This window comes from Anomalospiza imberbis, chromosome 5 (genome assembly GCF_031753505.1).
Source record: "Anomalospiza imberbis isolate Cuckoo-Finch-1a 21T00152 chromosome 5, ASM3175350v1, whole genome shotgun sequence".
In the NCBI taxonomy this organism is placed as follows: Eukaryota; Metazoa; Chordata; class Aves; order Passeriformes; family Viduidae; genus Anomalospiza; species Anomalospiza imberbis.
In genome coordinates, this window is record NC_089685.1 from 45,421,315 (window position 1) to 45,441,631 (window position 20,317).

Consider the following 20,317-nt stretch of genomic DNA (forward strand, 5'->3'; position numbering starts at 1 on the left):
CCTCATTACTACCACTATTTAAACCCTAAAGTCATGCAACTCCTTATTACATGCTTCAAGTTGGGTCCACAATAGGAAATCCCATCCCTCCCCTTGGTAGGGATCAGTTTACACCCAGCACTGGTGATTCTTCCCTTGTAGATACTGCTGAAATGTAGCTTGTCCAGCAGCCTCCTGTCTTGAGGGCCATCTATTGTATCCTCAAAAGCAGAAGATGGAGGGGTTGTTTTATCTCCTAATATGTGTGTTTCCAGATTCTGAAATAAGGCACTGATGCTGACTCATGTCTCAGAGTAAATTATTTTATTCAATGAAGTGTAGCAATAACACAAGTATTTGATGAACATCTATATTCCTGTGAAACACGTTACACTCCTGCTCAGACAATCTTCCTCCCTGAGGCAGGATCCTCACAGGCCCAGCACAAGCCCAGGGCTCACAGCAAAGGTAGGTATATGTAAGCAACCAACAGGACAAAAGGAACCTGCTCTGTGAACGTATGATAAAATTATTAACAGCCACAAACCAAGGGAAGCTCTTCAGGACACACAGAGGTGGAACATAAGCCAGATAAAGTGATTCCATCTTTCAGTTTTCTTTACCCAACTTCATCAACTTTAGATGAAAAATTCATTAACTTCCATCTGCTTAGATGAAAAATGGCTAGCAAAGTAACTTCAGTGTACTGGGACAGCTACATAATAACATTACATTTTAATATATTTCTATATGTATAGATATATATTTCATTTGCCTCTATGGCATGGTTCATTCTTTCCACTTCTGTACGAGGTGAAATAGCTCAGAGGTGAAATATTTCAAGGTTATGTAACAGCTCTAGAGCTGCATCCCATGTTTTTGTACAGTTAACTAATACTTGTGTAAGGTTGCATTGGAGAACTGAAGTATTTCTGATTGTCACAGGAGTGATAATGAACAAGATAAGGAACACATGCCAGTACCTTACTGTTTTAGAAAAGAGGAAATAATCCTGTTCTGAAGGCAAATAGATGCAGCTACAACACAAAAGGTCCTGACTGGAGCAGTGAGCACCTGAACAGCATGCTGGCACTATGGACTTTTCCTAAGAAAAACAAGAGGCTTGTTCTTTGGGATACTCTACTTACAGAAATGAACCTGCAGCACTTCTTACAGCCAGAATATTTGGAATTAAAGCTTTGGGTACCAGTGTGCACACCTCAGAAATAGCCTTGGACTCTCACTCCTTAACAAAACTGCATCAAGGAGTAGCAGTTGATTCCCTTAATATTTTGCAAAACTGCTTCACATGAAAAGTGAACATTACCCTGTCAACCTCTAACAGCCACATTCAAACTCAGGCTTGTAACAGTCAGCTGTGAACCCAGTTCCTGTTGTCACCTGGCGCTAATACCATCCATGCACTATTCGAAGAGAGAACCATGGCTGGGCTTCTCTGCTGTGTCCTGCTCTTCCCCCTCTGGGTACTCGGTAAGATCCAGGGTCAGGACTTGGCTGAACATAATCTCATTGTGCTGAGAAGAGGGAGGATCAGACCATGTAACACACTTCTGGTATGTGAAATAAGCATTTCATAATTATGAGATGAAATCATGAGCTCGAGTTCCCCAGAGGATGTTCCCCAAAGCTGGTACCTGCACAGCAGGACACACCCAGCCACCAACTGTGTGCCTGGTTCACTGGAGCAACACTTCAGGTGTGACCCAGCACTTCAACAACCCCATATGCATTATTTACCCACAATTAGTTGTTACCTCAGGACAAACTCCAATCAGTGCATCTGCCTTGCAATAAAACTCTTCCTTCAGGGAAATAACTATCATTTGGACCTGTTCATGTGCCTGTTCTCTAATGAAACTTGAGACCTTTGGAAAGAAACCAAGTATTTCAGTTAGTTCTGGCAACCTGAAACAATGCAATTGTTAGGGAATGGTGAAGGAAGAACTGAACTGTGCTAGCTGCAGAATTCCATCATGATTGCTAAAATGAGAAATAAACCAGTTTTAAAAACCAGATATTTTGCATGGTTTTAAGACAACCCCTCGGGTGTGTTGCTTTCTGAAAGCATTTAAGAAAATAATGGTTCATTCTAGTGAATAAAGCTATAAAAAGACACCAGTGCCCATGAATAACAATTTTATTTTATACAACTAGAAAGGAAGGTGGAAATCCCTAAATAACTTTTTTTAAACGTGTGAAAAGTTTGCTACTGGCTGTATAATCATCTTAAATTAGTTCACTGCAGACAGCAGCAAGTTTCTCAATGATAAGGCAACTTAAAGGTACAAAATTTAAGTTATTAACTGGTGAGATTGCAATTTCCCCTAATATAAATTAAATGCTGCATAAAGGAAAACCAGTATCTTTTTAATGAGCCCTCTGCCTGCACACTTCTATCTACATGACATGGAAATTTTTTTACTGGAAGAACTGTTAGTAAGTTACAGGAAGAACTCTTGTTAGTAAGTTACAAACTTCACAGTAATTTCAGAGTATAGTTCCCATTACTGAGAGATCTGCTTTAATACATCATCAATATGAAAGAATGGAAAGAAACCGATTAATTTCTTAGGACAAAAAATAGATACCAGTGAGTACCAGCAACAACTTTCACAGATCAGTTTTGCTCACTTGCAGTATTTAATTTTAGCTGTGTTTGGATTGAGTAATCCAGGTGCATAGAGGCAAAATCACCTCTTTGTTTCCAGTGTTTTGACAAGAATGGTGCCCAGCACATCCTTCGGCATAAAGCCAGGCAGAATGAGCCTCCTCAGAAAGGCAAAGTGCAGCAAAGTGCCTAGTGCACTCTATTAATCATTATCAGCTCTGTTAATGCATCATAGGTAGCCTATATGGAAAGCTGGCAACATCCCAGAAGTCCTCGCCTTCATGCAATGTGTACAGGACTGGGGCAAGTCTAACTGCAACTGAAACTTATTTGGATCAATAAAGTCATCCAGGTAACAACCGGGTAAGGGTCTGTGGCCAGCTCCAGACAGAGCCAGGAAACACACCAGCCAGCCACCCCAGACAGCTGCAGAGATGGACAGTGCTCATCCTGACACACCACAGCTTCCACAAAAAGCAGAAATGTGAAGTTCAGAAGTAAATGGTGTAACAGCAAAAGAACGCCTGGAGTCAGCCTGCACTTCTCCAAGTCACCAGCCTTGAGACATCTGAGCCCAGAAAGAGTAACACACAGAAAACACAATACTTGTATTCAGCCAGAATACATCTTAGAGTGGTCCCAATGAGACTTATAAGCAGAGCAGTATCTGATAGAAACTCAGCTCACAGAGGTGCTGTGTGATGTATAATCTTATTTTTAATCATGTCACTGAGAGCCAAACCCTAAAACTTCCTTAGGGATCTTCATTATAGCCCCACTACATCCCATCTGATGTTGCTGAAACACACTGCAGCAAGCTAAAACAACTTCAGGACCTGGGTAACTCTTGTGGACTTGTAGCCGAAGGATTATTTAGGGAATTAAATAGGTTCAGAAACCTCTCACAGTGAGTCAGTAATCTCCAAGAAGGAATTGAATTCTATCTGGCAGGCACAAGTGGTAGAGCTTTTCAGCTGTCTATTCCAGAGGTACCCTCCAAGCAAACTCTGGAGTACTTGGCACATCACACTTAATGCCATCAGGAGAAAAGCCAAAATATTTGGTGTTTAAACAACTGCTTTTGTTTGTTAGGCTCTACCAAGACTGACGTTAGCAGTAATGTTAGTAGAAATACTGTTCTGAAAAAGAATGCTTCCACAGAAGAAAATCTAGGCATATGTGGTGAGCTTTAGGATTCCTCCCTAGAAAAGGGAGGAATCCTCCCTTACTGTTCTGAGCCTCCCCCTCCCAGGGGCTGCCATCCACAGCTGCAATCTCTGCTATTTATGCTCCAGCCTCAGTTCTTGTTACATTGAACAGTTACTGGCAAAAAGGGAAAGAGAAATTAAGAGGGCAGGAAGGTGTTTTAATCAAGAAAAGTCATGTGACTAAAATGATTGGAGCAGCAGCTTAATTGGTGCCAATGCAAAAATAGTTACTAAGCTAATTACATTTAACACTCCAGTGGCAGAATGACTTGGTTTCCACATACAGACACACTCCTTGCTACTTCTTGGAGCCAAGGGAACTCCAAGGCCTTACCAATTCCAAGCAGGACAATTCCCAGGTGCCCTCCAGGTCACACTGTGCCACAAGGAGTTACACAACACACCTGCACACCTTCACACTCCTCACCACCTCCTCTCACCTTCACAATTTAGAGACCAATCAAACACACTTGGATTAAGGAATTTAAATTTTTCCTGTATCTCAGACTCATTACTTCAGCCCTAAATCCAATCTAATTTAAAACTGATTCAGTCAGGCTAAACAGTCTCTGTATTCCAACACCCTGCAATGGAAGTAGCCACCCTTTTACAAAAGGTACCAGATATTGTGGGTAAAAGAGCAACTTACTTTATCAATGTTTGTGTTGTCCAGTGCAGCATCTATCTCATCCAAAATAAAAAACGGAGCTGGACGAAAGCTGTAGAAGACAAGACAGTATTTTGCAGTGAGATACCAAAATGTTAATCAACATTCTAATTACTTACTTAATCCATAAATAAAGTTGATAGTATTTTGCAATATTATTCTTATTTTATTGTAATTAAATAATTGCATATCATTTAATATTCAATATTAAATAATAGACAAGAAATTAACAGTTAATATTTTTAATTAACATGAAATTCTAGATTAAATATATAAAGTCAAGACAGATAAAGAATAAAGACTTCAGCAATGCTTGAACACTCCATTAGCAGAATTAACATGTGTATAAGCATAAGATTGTCTCTTTCTATCACCTACTTAGCCACATACTTGGAGAGTACCCTAACACTTTTTTTTTTTTTCTCCCCTGGATAGTCCCAGAACAGTTCTTTTACCTGTGTACAGCAAACACAAGAGCCAGGGCTGCCACTGTTTTTTCCCCTCCTGACAAACTGTCCATTGGCATAAAGCGCTTGCCCGGAGCCACGCAGTGAAAGCCAATGCCTTCCAGATAGGGCTCCTCAGGATTTTCCGGACTAAGGAAGGCCTAGAAACAAATACATTTAATTGTTAATACTGAGATTTGTCAAATTATTTATATGGGTATTTTTTAGGTTTAAATACTGCCTGAACTAGTGAGGAAACCAGTGAGTTTGCTTCCCTTTTAGGGAAGATGTTCATCCATTCTGCGAGCAGCAGTATCCAGTTCCTGGAGAATATGGTTTTGTTAACAAACTGGGAACCAAGAGGCTCAGTAACAAAACCAGTATGGAAATGGTGCCACATATTTGTTATTTCCAGACTTTCAACTACTAAACAAACTTGATTTTATCACTTTTATGTAACTCCTTTGATTTTTTTAAATTATTAAAATGTTAGACTTCAAAAGCAGATTTCTTTTTTTTGGCCTAGACAACAATGTATTTGCAAAATTGCCTTTTCTTGGTGAACCTAGCTTTAAGCTGGACAAAGACTGCTTTGTACTTAAGTCTTTTTCTGTACTTTGTATCTTGGTTCCCAGGGACAAAATTTAAAAGCATTATTTTAAAGGAACCACCATTTTCCCTGACCACTAAAGGTATGATGGGTAAGATCCTTGCTAGATGGTTTCTTTTTCTCATCAATAGAAGAGACAAAATATTACTGACTCTTCCCCTCTGCACAAGTGGAGACAGGTAAGAGAAACTTCCTTACTTAACCCTCATTTCAAATGTCTCCTCTCAGATCACAGGTATCATGGAAGAAAATCAAACCAGCTCACAACATGCTGAAGAAAAACAAAATCTTAAGACAGACAAGAGTTCAATCCTTTAAACTTTTATGGAAGTCTATGGAATTTGACATAACCAAAGCATTTGGGAGCTCCCTCTCGACTTTCGGTATTAACACAGGAACAGTAACAATGATAATTGTGAGAGAATTTTTCTACATATTTCTTAAAAGTTATAAACATATTATGTCTGTTTATGTTTTCTAAATATTTAAGTGGGGAAGAAGGTGCTTCATGACCTTGTACAAAACACTAGCACTGATTTATGATTTTCAGTTGTCTGTACTAATGATTATTATTACTGTAACTTGATGTGTAAACCAATGTTATTTTTAACTGAAGTACTCAATTACATTTCACACTTGTGTTCTGATAATTTACAAGTCTGCTAAAAGCAAAGAGTTAAACTAAGCCAAGCTGAAAAGTCCCCAGTTTTGCTCACAGATTACCTCTCTCCGTCTAATGTCAAGCATACTTAGGCTTATTGCCTATTCCTTCTTGACCCTAAACTTCTGTAGTCTTTATTTCCGTGATTTTCTTCTTGAGGTCTGAGACTGTCTTTGGAAACCACAATTGTTACTTTATTCCAGGTAACAAAGCATCCTTTAAGGCACACCCCCTGCGCAAACACACACCTGAGCACTGCTGTTCCTGCAAAGCTTCTTGTAGATCCTGTCAATGGCTATGGAGGCATGCTCAAAGCACTGGCTAAATAGGTCATATCTTCTTTTTTTCACCTCTTCAAATTCCTGCTTGCATGTTCTGGCCTCCTTTCTGCTGGTCTCAAAAGCTATGGAAAAAAAATAAAATCACAGGAATTACTCCTTAAGAAGTCTTTGAGCAAATACACGTAACAAATATATACTGGCTACTATGAACAGCATCAAAGAAAATACTTATTGCAGAAAAAGGAACATACCAATATAGTGTGAGTTTCCTTCCAGATTTCCAATGCAAGACCCACAAACCAGCAAAGTTGTGATGTATTCAATCTGCTCTGTGCCACATTTGTCTGGAGCAAGGAACAATATTCTTCTCCTAATTCCTTCTGGGAACCAGGCAGGCCTAAGCAGCACCAGTACTGACCTGGTACAACTCTAGAACCCCTTACATTTCTTACACTGTTAATATCTTCAAAACTCTCTGGAGATACTAATCATTTGGCAGAAATGCTCATGTGTGAGTTTTGGACAACATAAACAGTTCCTTCTGTTGGCCTTCCTTTTCTTACATTTATGTAAGAAAAATTTAAGCAATTTTAACATTAAAATTAGTACTTATCAGAAAGCAAGTAAAATCACTTTATGATGTCATGTGGGGAACAAATATCTTCCCAATCATTCAAACTGTATTTCAACAAACTACTCCACACTCAAATGTATGTTAATGAATTATTTACATATAATTAAAAAGATAACTGAGGATAAACAGTTGAGCACAAAAAAATACCTTAATATCTGAAATGGGCAAAGCCAGCAAGACCAACCCCAAGAAGAGGAATTTCAATTAGGGGGGAATCATAAAAGAGACCGACATGAAAGACTCAGTGTTACCGTCTATCGATTCTTGGAACTTGTCCCGAGCTATCAGTAACTTCTCTCCTGCTCTCAGGTTTGGAGCAGCTGTCTTCATTAATGTGACCTCTTTAGATTTGATTTCCTGCTGCATTTGCTTCACATGACCCTCTATATCTTTATCAGATTCTAGTTCCTAAAGAATAAAAACCAACAGAGCAATCGAATTTGCTATTAGGCCAAGACATTTCAATATATACAGCAAGCACTCATGGTTCCTGAAACAATTACCCCACTCATTAACAGCTTTAACTTGAAACACAACTAAAAATGCCACACAGGTCTTATTTCTTGCAATGAGTCTACCAGGCCTTCCCCAAGATTTTAAAAAACAGGAAGCCAATTATTTTCCCTCGATTCCCTTTTTAAAATAGAACACAGGAGCAGGATTAGTGCTTCACTCCTTGATTTTTAAAAAGGAGCTTCTCAGTGAATTCTTTGAGATAAGTTCTACTGATGTTCTTCTGATAAGTTCTTCTTCATCCTTTGTTCTGTGCTTAGCCCCTGACATTTAACTATTTTCCTCAAGATTAAAAAGGAAAAAAAAATTACAAAACCTGCTGAGAAAATGTGACCTAATGGGCTGTTAGACAGGGAAGGACGGGAAGCCTCAGCCTCTGCAAATACCACAAATAGCAGGCAAACAATCTCCCTCAGCCACTCTTGGGTTCTGTATTTTGAGCCTTAACATACAAAGTTGCAACTTCAAGGCGGAATATAAAGAAGGAAAATGGAAAAAAAAAAATCAAGGCTGTATTAAGTCTCTCAATTCCATTTTTGTGGTTCAGATAAGCTATAAGTTAAAGCCTGTTATATGGGAAACTGACCTATCTAGAAATCCCACACATCAATGCTACATCATGAGTACAAAACCAGAGCATACATACACATGCACTTCAGCTTGGCAGTGGTTAAAGACACTTGGTAGTGTGAAGGGTGAAGAACAAAATAAACAAAAAATAAAATACCTTTTACAAAAATAAAAATCAGACACTCCATCTCTAATAATTTCAGACAGAAAAGATTACCATTAAGTCAATGTCTAGGGTGCTGTAGTCTATCTGAATTCCTTCTTCCCTTTCATAGATGCCTGATAGAGTCTGGGTGCCTTCTATTTCAGTTCCTAGCTGCAAGATGAAGTACATTCCAGTTCAGAAATACAACAGTTAACTTTGAAACCGTAAAACTAATTCATTAAAAGGTTTTAAAAATTAAGAGACAGTGGTAACATGGTACGAGGTATATGTAATCCATGGGTCTTCCCCTGGCCCAAATGGAATGAACATTTAAGATCTCATGAGCCTAATTAACACACACCTGTGAAATAAAGATGAAAACATCTACTAAACTCAGCTTGAAGCTATGTTAAAAGCAGCAGCAACCTGTTTATTACATATTTACAACACTGTACATACTGTAAATCTCCTGATTGGAAAGATGTACACTCGCTAATACCTCAATCCCTTCCAAGGGAAGGCTGAAGTGTGTAAGCTGAGGCATTTCTTCCACTCAAACTCAAAAGAATGAAGGAGCTTCAGTTCTGTATGGCACAAGCAGAGAATCTTGTACTCCCTGTTGCCTGAATTTCAAACAGCCATTTTCCCTCAAATGAAACATGTGCTATCTCTCATTATTAGACCCCTTTCCCACGAAGATTTTTTCTCTGAACAAAATCTTGCTGGTCTTTGCTGTGAGGCTAATTAAGAATCCACATTGTTATGCCTTCTGCTCCCCTCCTTGGTTTCCTCTCCTCCTTATTCAGAAACAGTGAGACCTGAGTTCCTACATCCTCGGATCATTGGCAGCTCTTGCTCTTCCCCTTCACAAACTGCCCACCCCACTGCCAGCATTTTGTCCACTGTCCAGTTCACACCTATCCTCCAGCAAAAATACTTTTCTAAGGAATGGGTTCAACAAGACTCCTTCCAAATTCACAAATTTGTTTTACAAGTTCTTCAAAACCCACAGATCATTTCTTTTGTAATAGAGCAGAAAGTTTATTTCTCCTCACAAAAGGCATGTTGGAAAAAGAGGGAAGATGGAGACAAGTAATAAGGGCAGTCATCAGACAGAAGCAATGTTTCTATTTTAGCCTATCCCTGATTTCTGTGAATATCTACATCTACTGAACACAAAAGGATGATTTAATATACAGCATTTGTATTATGGGTGATAGACCAAATATGATCTCAACCCTTGCACATGCCATATTTATTTACATTTCTAAACTGACCCGTGTATCCTCTTATTTATCTTCATACCAATTTTCTTGTACAAGATTTTACATATTTCATGAGACTATGTTTCAAGCACAAGCAAAAATACCTGCAAACAGTATTTCTGTCTACAAAAATAAAAATAAATCCTTCTTTTGAATGAAAGAGACCTGATCACATAAAGAGAGTGTATTGGTTTGATCATCACTATGTAAGAGAAACAGTCCTGTAAGGAAACAAAAATTAAATTTATGAATAAGTGCTCCTCCATGATATCTGTCTTCTGTAAACACTTTAAGTACCTCTACTTCACTGATGTCATCCAGTGATCCAGACAGTAACTCGATTTTCAAGTCCTGCACCTTGCATTCAAGCAGGAGATTATGTCTCCTTAATCTCATCTCTTCCAGTGAGGTTTCTAGAGCTGTAGCTTCCCTCTGCAACTTTGTGGCTTCTCTACATACATAAAAGGCACAAAACAACTCAAGAGTGGAAACATCACTGTTAATAACATGCATAAAAAACAGCATGATAAATACAGCATAGAAAACAGATTCCAAGCACCAAGAGGGCTGTTTCCTCTTCAATAGCCCCCATCAAACATAAAGGAAAATGGTACTTCTGCCATCTCCTCCATTTCCTGAATTACTCCAGAGGGAGCCTCAGTCTCAGTACACTGCCAAATTCACTTAAAAGCACATTCAAATACCCATCTTTCCTAATTACAGACTACCTCTGTTCTGTTCAGCTCTAGTGAACATGTATGGACATTTGATCCTTTAACATGTAACCAAGTATCTTTTATCATTACTCTCCCTGAAACAGCTTGATTCTTTGCAACCAATTCCTCTGGTAGCATCAAGTTACCATCAGAAGAAACACTTAAAATTATACACAACATAAATTATTAGGCATACAGTCATGAGTTTATAGAAAATTCCCCAAATTTACAGAGCCATACCATGCCAATGTGATGGGGTTTTTAAACATACCAATGACTTCCATTTAAGGGACATCAATAATAAGAAAGCACAACAGAAATGAAGTATAAACTGTCCACAAAGGAGTTGATTTAATATAAAAATAGGAGAAAAAATGACCTAAAGTTTGTATTAGTTTAAGTTATCCAACATATGAAAAGTCTGGAAAAATAACAATGAAATTGGAAAATAAAAACGTTCCCATTAATCAGACCACTGTACGACTCAAAATAAACTGCAAAACTATGAGGGAACGTCACCTGCCACCAACAAAACTCTAAGCTACTACATATTCACAACAAGAGATGAGAGATCTGTGGTCAGAAGTCACAGTGAGACCTAAGACTAGGTAGATAGTAAAATAATTCTGTATGGTTTATGGGATGGCCCTCTTGAAATATTCTCCTTCACACACTGAATTAGAAACACTGTTAAACTAAGGCACACTGTAGATGAAAATCACTATGCCTCTAATACATCTTTCACAAGAAAACAAAACAAGATAAATCCAAACATGTAATCAGTAAATCTTTTCTAAATATTATCCCTTTATTCATCTTCCCAGGAGTAGGAGTTACCTATTAAGAGTTAACATCATCTTTCTGCACTCTTCAACTTCATTTTGGCTTTTTGTAAGCTCAGATTTATGAGCACTTAGTCTATCCTTAAGGTGTTGCTGCTCCTCCAGAAGTTCATTAACTTTTTTTAGAAGCTTTTCTTCATCCTGCATAGAAATATTTAGATTTTAAACTTCCCAAGGATCTAGATCCGGAATCTCTACTACACAGAAAAAAGGAGTTAAATTCTCAACCTGTTACATTCAAATGTGTTACAGTGATGATCTGAAAGGCACTGGGCAGGGGGGCGTTTCCCCCCAGCTTGTAACAGTATTATACATTTCACTTTTTGTTTTTTGTTCAAAGCATATATCTTCTCCTTCCCTTTTCTGTGAACAAGCACAAGCATGTTTCTTTAACAAGCACCATCAGCACAGTACAGGGTAAAGAACACTGTGAAGGAGGAACCCATCCATATTACTTCAACTAAAAATCTATATTGGTTTCATAGCATTATTTCAAATGTATTAGTGGCTGCAGAGTAGCTTAAAGATGTAAAGCACCAGAGTTGCTTGATCTTATTTGTAAAATCTTTTCTGAATCTGAGCCACATACTGCTGGTTTTCTATAGTTGTATGCTGCCTTTTCATATCAATAGAACACATTAACTGAACAAAGTATAAAATAATACTGTACAGACAGTAATCCAAAACTTAACTTTTAGTAAGCTTATTTTTAATAATAAATAAGCATCCAAAAATGGAAGTTTATTCCAAGGTTAAAATGCAATATGCATCTGCATTTTTCTAAACAATTACAAAGTCAACCCTGAATTAACCCCTTGAAAAATTAATCCACAGCATCAACTACATTTATTCAAAACTGGAACTGAAAGGAAAGAATGTATTGAATTACAAAGACAGAGGAACTGTTTTTATTATTACCTTCTGTAGGTTGATAATCTCAGCTTCATCTTTATGAATTGTCTCCCTCAACTTGCTGACTGAATTTGTTAATTTTTGTACATGATCACAATTATACTCCAGCTGAATGTTCAGTCGTGTCCTCTGATTTTCAAACTCCAGTCTAGTCAAGGTACAGGATTTAAAACCATTTCTTACAAAGCAGGCTATTAACTGTGATTGGACTCTATTTAGATACTACTATTGTATCTTCTACGTGAACACAAAAATCTGCATTACATTGATTCTACTACACCACATCCTGTGAATATATGGGAAATCACAAAAATATAGTGATACTGATTAAACAAATACAATATAGAAAATAACCATATCATTATGGAAAGTGACACTTGATCTTCAACCATCAGTTCATTTTAACATTCTACTTCTAAGATAGAAATCTGTGGTGCAATGACACGTGTCTATGAGAGAAACACTAGCTGAGGTTGACTGTGAAAAACTCAAGAATCTGTCTTCCTTACAAGAGTATGATCCTACACCAAACACCTGCATCTTACACCCAGTTTTCCTTAAGATTTTTTCACACGCGAGTGACTGTTCATACTATTCTCAGTCTGGGACAGTGCCATTTCACGATGTGGTATTAAAAAACTATCTTTTATTTTTTTACAATAGTGCTACCAAAACAATAAATGTTACCTTTCAAATTTGTTGCAAGCTGTCGCCGACTCTAACAAACCCAAACCATAGCAGTGATCTAACTAATCCTTGTCTAACTGATCTACAGCAGTGGCCTAACTAACAGCAACAAGGAGAACCTTCTACATTCTCCTGTGACTTTGTGTTATTTCCTGTGAGGGAGTTTCTCCAGTACCAGTGTGCCCAATCTAATACCAAACTGGTTTACATTTCAGTGACATAAACCACCTTCTCTTATCAATTTCCTCTTGTTGTCTCACATGCTCTTGTTCATACACACGAATATTTTCTATACCAATTTCTTCACAGAATTCCCAGAAAACAACATCTTCAACCTTTGAAAACAGAAATGGAACAAAAAATGATTATACTATTTTGCAACTCACAGATGTAAAATATTCAATCACTTCATGCTACAGACTAGATTTTTAAGGTACTTCAAGAAAATAGCTAACAACTATTGAGGAGTAATTTGTACTTGAAAATTTCAAATAACAGTTTCACGCCAAATGCCAGACATAAGGCATATGTGCCTGTGATCTACCCAGTGTAAGTCCAATCTAAGCTCTTCTTGACAGCACCTGGTTATTCCAAAGACAGAAGTCATCACAGTGTAATCAGCTTCCCTGGTTTTGCCTGTTCCCAGACAGCTGAGGAAGAGAGAGCTAGACAGCACACTAATCAGATACACTAGACTTCTTGGAGTTGTTGTTCAGCTCTTTATTTGAATCCTTTCAAGAGATCCATAAATATAAATTATTATGCTCTGTTTATAGAAAAGTCATAGCAAAAACTCTGCCATGGAATAGCTCATTTCCTAATTATACAGTGTACATACACTAACAAAAGCATTAGTCAAAACCAATTCTAAATATTTTAAAAAATTTAGGCAGGCAAATACTAGGTACAGTGTGTATGGCTGGACTGAAGAAGAAATAGCAACAGTCCATTCCTATAACTTCCTATTTAAAAGGAAAACCAATGGACTGAACAAAATTTTAATAGAACTTTACAGGTCAAAGCCTGGTATTATTTATATTGTTTTAGTATTCAGGATTTTTTAGCCAGGTATCAAATACTACATCAAACCAAGTTATACTATCCAAGTTACACTACTCTTTGTAAACTGATGATTGGTTCCAAATGATAGCCTCTACATTTTTGTTTTTTCAGAAGAACCAAAAGAAAAGTTCTTGTATCTGGAATTCTTACATGGTTAACCATCAATGACTTCCTCAGTGTTTGCAGATGACAGGCATCTGCACTCCCTCATGCCTGTACCCCAAGCAAGACAGAGAACAGGCAGCAATTTTGGCTTGTTCTTACATGTAGAATTCCAGTCATGGATTAATCCCAGACTGACTGATGAGAATGGGTCAGAAGCCAGGAACTAAATTATAGATGTACAATGCAGCCTGAGTTACTGCAGCCAGTGATGAGGAATGTCTCCTTCTCCAACAATATACATTTACACCAGCACCTAAGTCCTGGGCTGTGTATTTTCCAGATAAAATTGCAGTACCATTTTTCCACAGCTTATACCAGATTTCTTTATTTGACAAGAGTAGGAACAAAGGCAGCTTCAAAACACAGGTAGGGATGAGATGCCTATTTCCCCAAGAGGTCAATTACTGCCTATTCTAGCAGAGCACAGCAGGAAACCCCTCTTGGCATCACATTAGGCTTTACTAACATTCCCTTCACTGAATGCCTTTAGTCTCTTCATGACAACCCTGCTCTACAATCTGTCCACTGTCTGTATGAACTGTTCTGAAACTGGAAGATTAATAAAATTAGTAAACAGGGAAACCGAGGGATGAGAGGGCCAAAGTGTCTACACAAAAAAAACAGCTGAGAAACCTAAGCGGTGGATCACATATCATAGAGAACTTTTCCTGTTGCTGATTGGAAGCAGACAGGAGCAGATTCTAAAGACAAAAGCTGTTTAGTACCGTAACGGATAATCAATTTGGTCAGACAGGGATAGAACAGGAGCTCCATATTCTCCATCACCAACACCTCAAAAGAGAGGGTGAGCACAGAACACTTAAGTTATATCACAGGCTAGCTTCATCTTCCATGAACTGGACTTGAATATAGGTATACAGTGGTCTTTAAAAAACCAACTAAATAGCAAAACAACCCCCAAAAACCTGCAAAAACCCCGAAAGAATCTTCTTCCCACCCAGAAAAAAAAAAAAAAAACCACAACCAAACAACAAAATCACAAAAAGAAAACCTCTACAGAAACAAACAAACCCCCCAAAACAGTGATATAGGAACTTGCTGATAATCATCACACACCCCTCAGCCACTCTTCCAGGGTAATCAGAGCTCAGAGAAAAATCAAGAACACATACTGGCTACTTCCCAAGAGAAAGGAACCTTCAGACTATGCTATTTTTCATCTACTTTCCAAGCAGACAGGCCATCCCCCAGACATGTCACCTGCAGAGTTCAGAACAAAGCCCTCTTGCAGTGCTGAGTACTGTTTTCAGTTCTAGAAAGCTATATACATTACGCAAAGCTTCATCTACTTGAGACATAGATGGATTTGGTTGGTTGGATTTGTGTTCAACACTTGACAGTAACAGAATTTTAAGGAAACTGATTTGCAAAGCCATGACTAATATACACTAACATTGTCTGTTCACAGCTACCTTGGTAAGAAAGGTAGAGGATGTGGAGAGATTACTGGAATAACGTACAAGCCTTGTTGACAAAGCAGTTTATGAAGTAAAAAGTTGTCCAGTTCTAAACATCACTAAAACTTAAGCTTCTGTACCCTAATAACATAAGCTCTCAAAGCTCTGACAGAAGGCATTACCTTGTTAATTTTTTTCTGAAACTCTTCTATTTTTAGTTTTCTTTGTACTACTCCTTCATTCAGCATATCATGCTGAGCCTCAATATTTACCAGTTCACTTTCCAGTTTTGATTTTTCCTAGATAGAAAGGAAAAATATGGTAATCTTTCTCAATAGGATAATCAACTTCCTAAATTAAGAAATTAAGGGACAGCTCTGTTCCAGGTTAACTGTTTTTTTTCTAATTAAAAACATTAAATATTTTCTTCTCAAATGGCACTTAACCACTATTACTGCCAATTTGCATTTAACAATTATAGTTTTAACAAGTGGAAAAGAAAACTAAGTACCACAAAGTGCACTTCGACTTACAGACTTCTGAAGGTTACTAGATGATAAACCAAGCTTACCAGAAACCCAAGTTTTAAACCACAATAGAAAAAGCCTCATGTAAAGTACTCTGCAATCTTTGTTTTTTATATGTTATCAATTCCTCAATTGTAACTGCTGCATGTAAAACTTTAATTGAATTTAAAAAACTATGTAAGGAAGTAGCATTACTTGACCAGTATTTGCAGTTTAAAACAATACAATTATTAAATATGACAATTATAAAGACTTAATATTATACCATGAAGAGATTAGCAAGATGTTTCTTTTTAATAAGATCTAATTCACTCTGTGAATACTTAAGTCGTGTCTGAGTTCCTTGCCACTGAGCACGCAATTGCTTCAAGTCAGCCTCCTTCCGTCTGATCCTCATTAAGTCCTGGGAGAGTGTTTTTGGAGAAAAAGCTTTTTAAATAAGAGATGAACTATTTGAAAAATAATTGGTTTTTTTAGATGTTAAAGCTAGCCTCACTGACGTAGGCCTCATTCAAGGTACAGGCTGATAGCACAGGTCATATTCAATATTAATATCGTAATGGATTCAGTTCTCCCAAGAAAGTATCCACTTGCAGATTATATTACAACTCCCCCTCTTAAAAAAAGCCAATACTAAAGGTATGACAAATAATTTTACACTGGCAGGTTTTGGTTCATGCCAACATTCCATGTTTACACAACCACATTGTCATTTTCATTACAAGCCTTCAGGTACTCTTAACATTTTCCTGGAGGGAGCCTGGACCAACAGTATTGTCCTGTATTTCTGCCTGTGAGCTGAGAACCACATCTAAGAACTGAGATGCAGAGTTCATTATTAACTAGAAGAGGATGAACAGCTATTATGTCCTGTCTGCAGCTTCTAGAAGCTTTGCAAATTATACTTGTAGAAAATCACCTTCCCAGAGCTCAATTAAGTTAGACACAGCATGACTTCTGCAATTAAGTGATTTTTAAGAGACCTACCTTTAACTCATTAATCAAGCTATCTCTTCTTTCTTTCATTTTACTAATTTCTTTCTCATCCCAACATCTAGCTTTAAATCTTAAATCACTTGATCCTCCAGAAATCACTCCAGATTTCAAAAATAAAGTTCCATCAAGAGACACTGTCTGGAAAAAATAAGTTATATCCTAACAAATATGAAAAAAATCCAGCCAAAATATCCCATGCACTAGTGCCCAAGATATGGTAGTTAAACAAGTAACAACCTCATTTGAGTTGGACTCAAGTTTTTCTTTTCTCTTCCAAACCTGCTAACTTGAAGCATTTGAAGCAAAGAGAAAGTCTGTTCCTTCTTAGGAGTAATCACATTTTGGTATTATTACAGCTGATCAGAAAATAAAATGAAATTGCATCATTTCCTTGCATATAGCCACTTGTGTATACACTTGCACTTAAAAGGCATAGAACAGACACCTTTTAAACTTGGTAGAACAGACCAAGCAACATGGTAACAGAGTAAAGGCAAACAGCTTGTTTGTGAAGTGTAAGTTTTTGTAAAGAACATGGGTATTTCTGTTACTTTATTTCAAGTAAAAATGACTTCACACTCACCTTCAACTTAAAGCTCTCAATCAAATTTTAGAAGGTTTATTACATGAATAAAATACTGCCAGCAGCAATAGAGACAGGAATAAGAAGAAAGAACTGCAGGAAGTGACAGAGAAGCTTACAGTCCTTAAGATAATCCATATCTACAACCAAGATATTCTGGCAGATATTTTAAAGAATTTTGAAAGCATTTCTTCAAAGAAAATCTTGCAAGATAAAGTCTGTGTTTTTAAATCAGACAGTTTTAGAAGCATGATTATTCATCCCTCCTACTCCTCATAACAAGGACCATAACAAGACCTGTATTTGGACACTAACTATCCTTTCATTTGCCTTTTCCCAGGAAAACCCTTCAACTTACTATGAGGGGAAAAAACAGCCAAGGGAAGTAGATAATGATTGTTTCTGTGGGATTAGACAGCAGAGTACCCACTCTGTGTTTATCTGCAATACTCCAGCATGTTTACAGAAGAATTATTTAATGGCATCAAACACATAACTGCAATGAAAAATGTCTGCAACAAACTTTGGCTTCTTACTTTCAACCTTACTGGTCCATCAAATGCAATGTGTTTTGCTTCCTTAACTGTTTCACAGATCAAAGCATTCCCACTCACAAACTGAATCACCCTTTTCAGTGGAGCGAATTGTGTTTGTACAACATCCACCATCATTTTAGCCTCTTTTATCTCCCTTAGCTTCTCGTTAATTGGTTTAACCTGTAAAGCAAACAAGCAGTGTTTAGAATCCATGTTAAAGCAAAGCATGTCCAAATCTGAGCAGTCTGGGGACAGGACATACAGATCAATGCAACAGGGAGCTCAACCACTGCAAGACCAGAAACAGACCTGAGGTTTATGTTCTATGTACACCACTGTCCTTCAATCTGCATAACCTATTGCATTACTATTTATGATGGCATTAAGATACAATTGTATAACCTGTGCAATCAAATCAAAGGACACCAATGCATGGAGAATAAGCAAGAGAGTTCAAGATGTGCATGCAGTTGCAGGGCTACCACCTTGCTCAGAGAAGCTGTGGCTGCCCCATCCTTGCAAGTTTTCAAGGCCAGGGGGTAGGAACAACCTGGTCTAGTGGAAGGTGTCCTTGCCCATGGCAAGGGTGGAACTGGATGAGCTTTAAGATCCATTCTAAACCAAGCCAGTCTGTGATTATATGATTTTTGGGGTAAAGGAGACATGGTCAGATAGTTCCTATAGCTGGAGCAGTGCTATAGAGGAATACAGGCTCTATAGGAAGGACAGATGGGGTGAGGATGAGGAGGTGATAAAGCATATAGAATAGATTGAGGTACTGAATTCTTTTCACTTCAGTCTTTACTTGCAAGACTAGCCTCTGGGAATACAGGCAGGAGCCCAAGGGGGAACCTAGAACAAGGAAGACGTATTCTTGCAAGAAGAGGATCAGGTCAGGCAACCTTAAGCAAACTGCATGCATGTAAATGTGCGGGCCCTGGTGTGATGCAACCAGCAGAGCTGAATGATGCCATTACAAGGCCACGTTCAACGTACCTTTGAATAATCGTGGCAACTGAAAGAGTTTCCTAAGGATTAGGGAAAAACAAACGTCACTCCTGTGCCCAAAGAGGGGCAAGGAGGAAGACCCAAGGTACTACAGGACAGTCAGCCTCATGTTGATAGTAGAAAAGGTGATAGAGCAACTTATCCTAGAAACTAGTTCCGGGTGCACCAACACAAAATCTTGAAGAAGTAGTCAGCATGGATTCACCAAGTCAGTCATGCATGATCAACAGCAGCCTGACACAATTAAAACTACTGGCCTGATAGACCAGGGGGGAACAGTCAGTAGTATCTACCTAGACTACTGAGAAGCTTTTAACACTGCCTCTCCTAAGATCATCATGGAGAGGGTCTGGATGAACAGCGAGGTGAATGAAAACTGTCTGAACAGACAACCCCAGGGTGGTGTCTGGTAGTACAAACTCCAGTTAGAGGCCAGTAGATAGCCATGCCAATACTGGGACTGATCCTGTTTAATGTCTTCATTAATTATCTGGATGATAGGGAAGAATGTACCCTCAGCATTTGCTGATCACAAACAACAAAGGAATGGCTTCCTTTGGGAAGAAAGGAATGGCTGATATGCCAGATGGTCATGCTGCCATCCAGAGGGACCTCAGCAGGCTGGCAAAGCAGGCCAACACAAAATTCACTTCCCACGTCCTGTGCCTTGACACTTCAGCTCATTCTAGATAAACTTAAATGAGCCACTATCAAGACTTACAAGTGTATTAGCTTGCTGATGACAGAAGGAAAAACATACTTACATCAAGGTAATCCAAAGCAAGAAAAGTTTCAGGTTCAGCTCGTTCTTGTTTTAGGAACCGAATGCAATCTCTTGCTATTTTTTCAGTGGCAACAACAATAGCAGTCATGTGTTTGCTGAATACCTTGGTAACAGCAAGCTGGTATTTTTTATGAATAGGATGACACAGGTCAAGCAATCTTCCAAACTGAAGAATAAAATACAGAAAAATATTGGTATTTTGGATATCAAAAATGTTTTTGCATTCAAGATATATTTTCCTCTTACCGCTTCACTTTTACGTATCTACCAGCTCTACCAGCTGCACTCTCTCACAACAGCTGTACATCAGAAAAACCAGAAATCTTAGCAGTCATCAACCCAATTTATAAAGTATGGATTCAGAATCTAAAAGGATTTCATTTTTTCTCTAAGCTTACAGGTACATATCAATGTTTTACTGAGAATCTCTTTCATACACTTCTAGAAGCATAACAGAATGACAAAGTTAGCTA

General features: G+C 38.0%; 1 protein-coding gene across 2 annotated transcripts in view; it reads right to left on the reverse strand.

Moving 5' to 3' along the window:
• Positions 1 to 288: 288 nt before the first annotated feature.
• SMC1B (structural maintenance of chromosomes 1B) overlaps positions 289 to 20,317 on the reverse strand; it is a 30,715-nt gene continuing 10,686 nt past the window's right edge. The window contains exons 10-25 of one of the 2 annotated variants that reach the window (XM_068190447.1): positions 19,825 to 20,010; positions 18,053 to 18,232; positions 16,925 to 17,071; positions 16,203 to 16,340; positions 15,593 to 15,709; positions 12,994 to 13,100; positions 12,085 to 12,226; positions 11,162 to 11,307; positions 9,906 to 10,059; positions 8,416 to 8,514; positions 7,367 to 7,523; positions 6,449 to 6,603; positions 4,939 to 5,090; positions 4,466 to 4,535; positions 1,755 to 1,865; positions 289 to 1,514 (exon numbers count right to left, since the gene is read on the reverse strand). In XM_068190447.1, coding sequence (XP_068046548.1) covers positions 1,404 to 1,514; positions 1,755 to 1,865; positions 4,466 to 4,535; positions 4,939 to 5,090; positions 6,449 to 6,603; positions 7,367 to 7,523; positions 8,416 to 8,514; positions 9,906 to 10,059; positions 11,162 to 11,307; positions 12,085 to 12,226; positions 12,994 to 13,100; positions 15,593 to 15,709; positions 16,203 to 16,340; positions 16,925 to 17,071; positions 18,053 to 18,232; positions 19,825 to 20,010 — 2,172 coding nt within the window. In that variant the 3' untranslated portion in view covers positions 289 to 1,403. The remainder of the gene's footprint in view (positions 1,515 to 1,754; positions 1,866 to 4,465; positions 4,536 to 4,938; positions 5,091 to 6,448; positions 6,604 to 7,366; positions 7,524 to 8,415; positions 8,515 to 9,905; positions 10,060 to 11,161; positions 11,308 to 12,084; positions 12,227 to 12,993; positions 13,101 to 15,592; positions 15,710 to 16,202; positions 16,341 to 16,924; positions 17,072 to 18,052; positions 18,233 to 19,824; positions 20,011 to 20,317) is intronic. The other variant, XM_068190448.1, reaches the window with a different exon arrangement.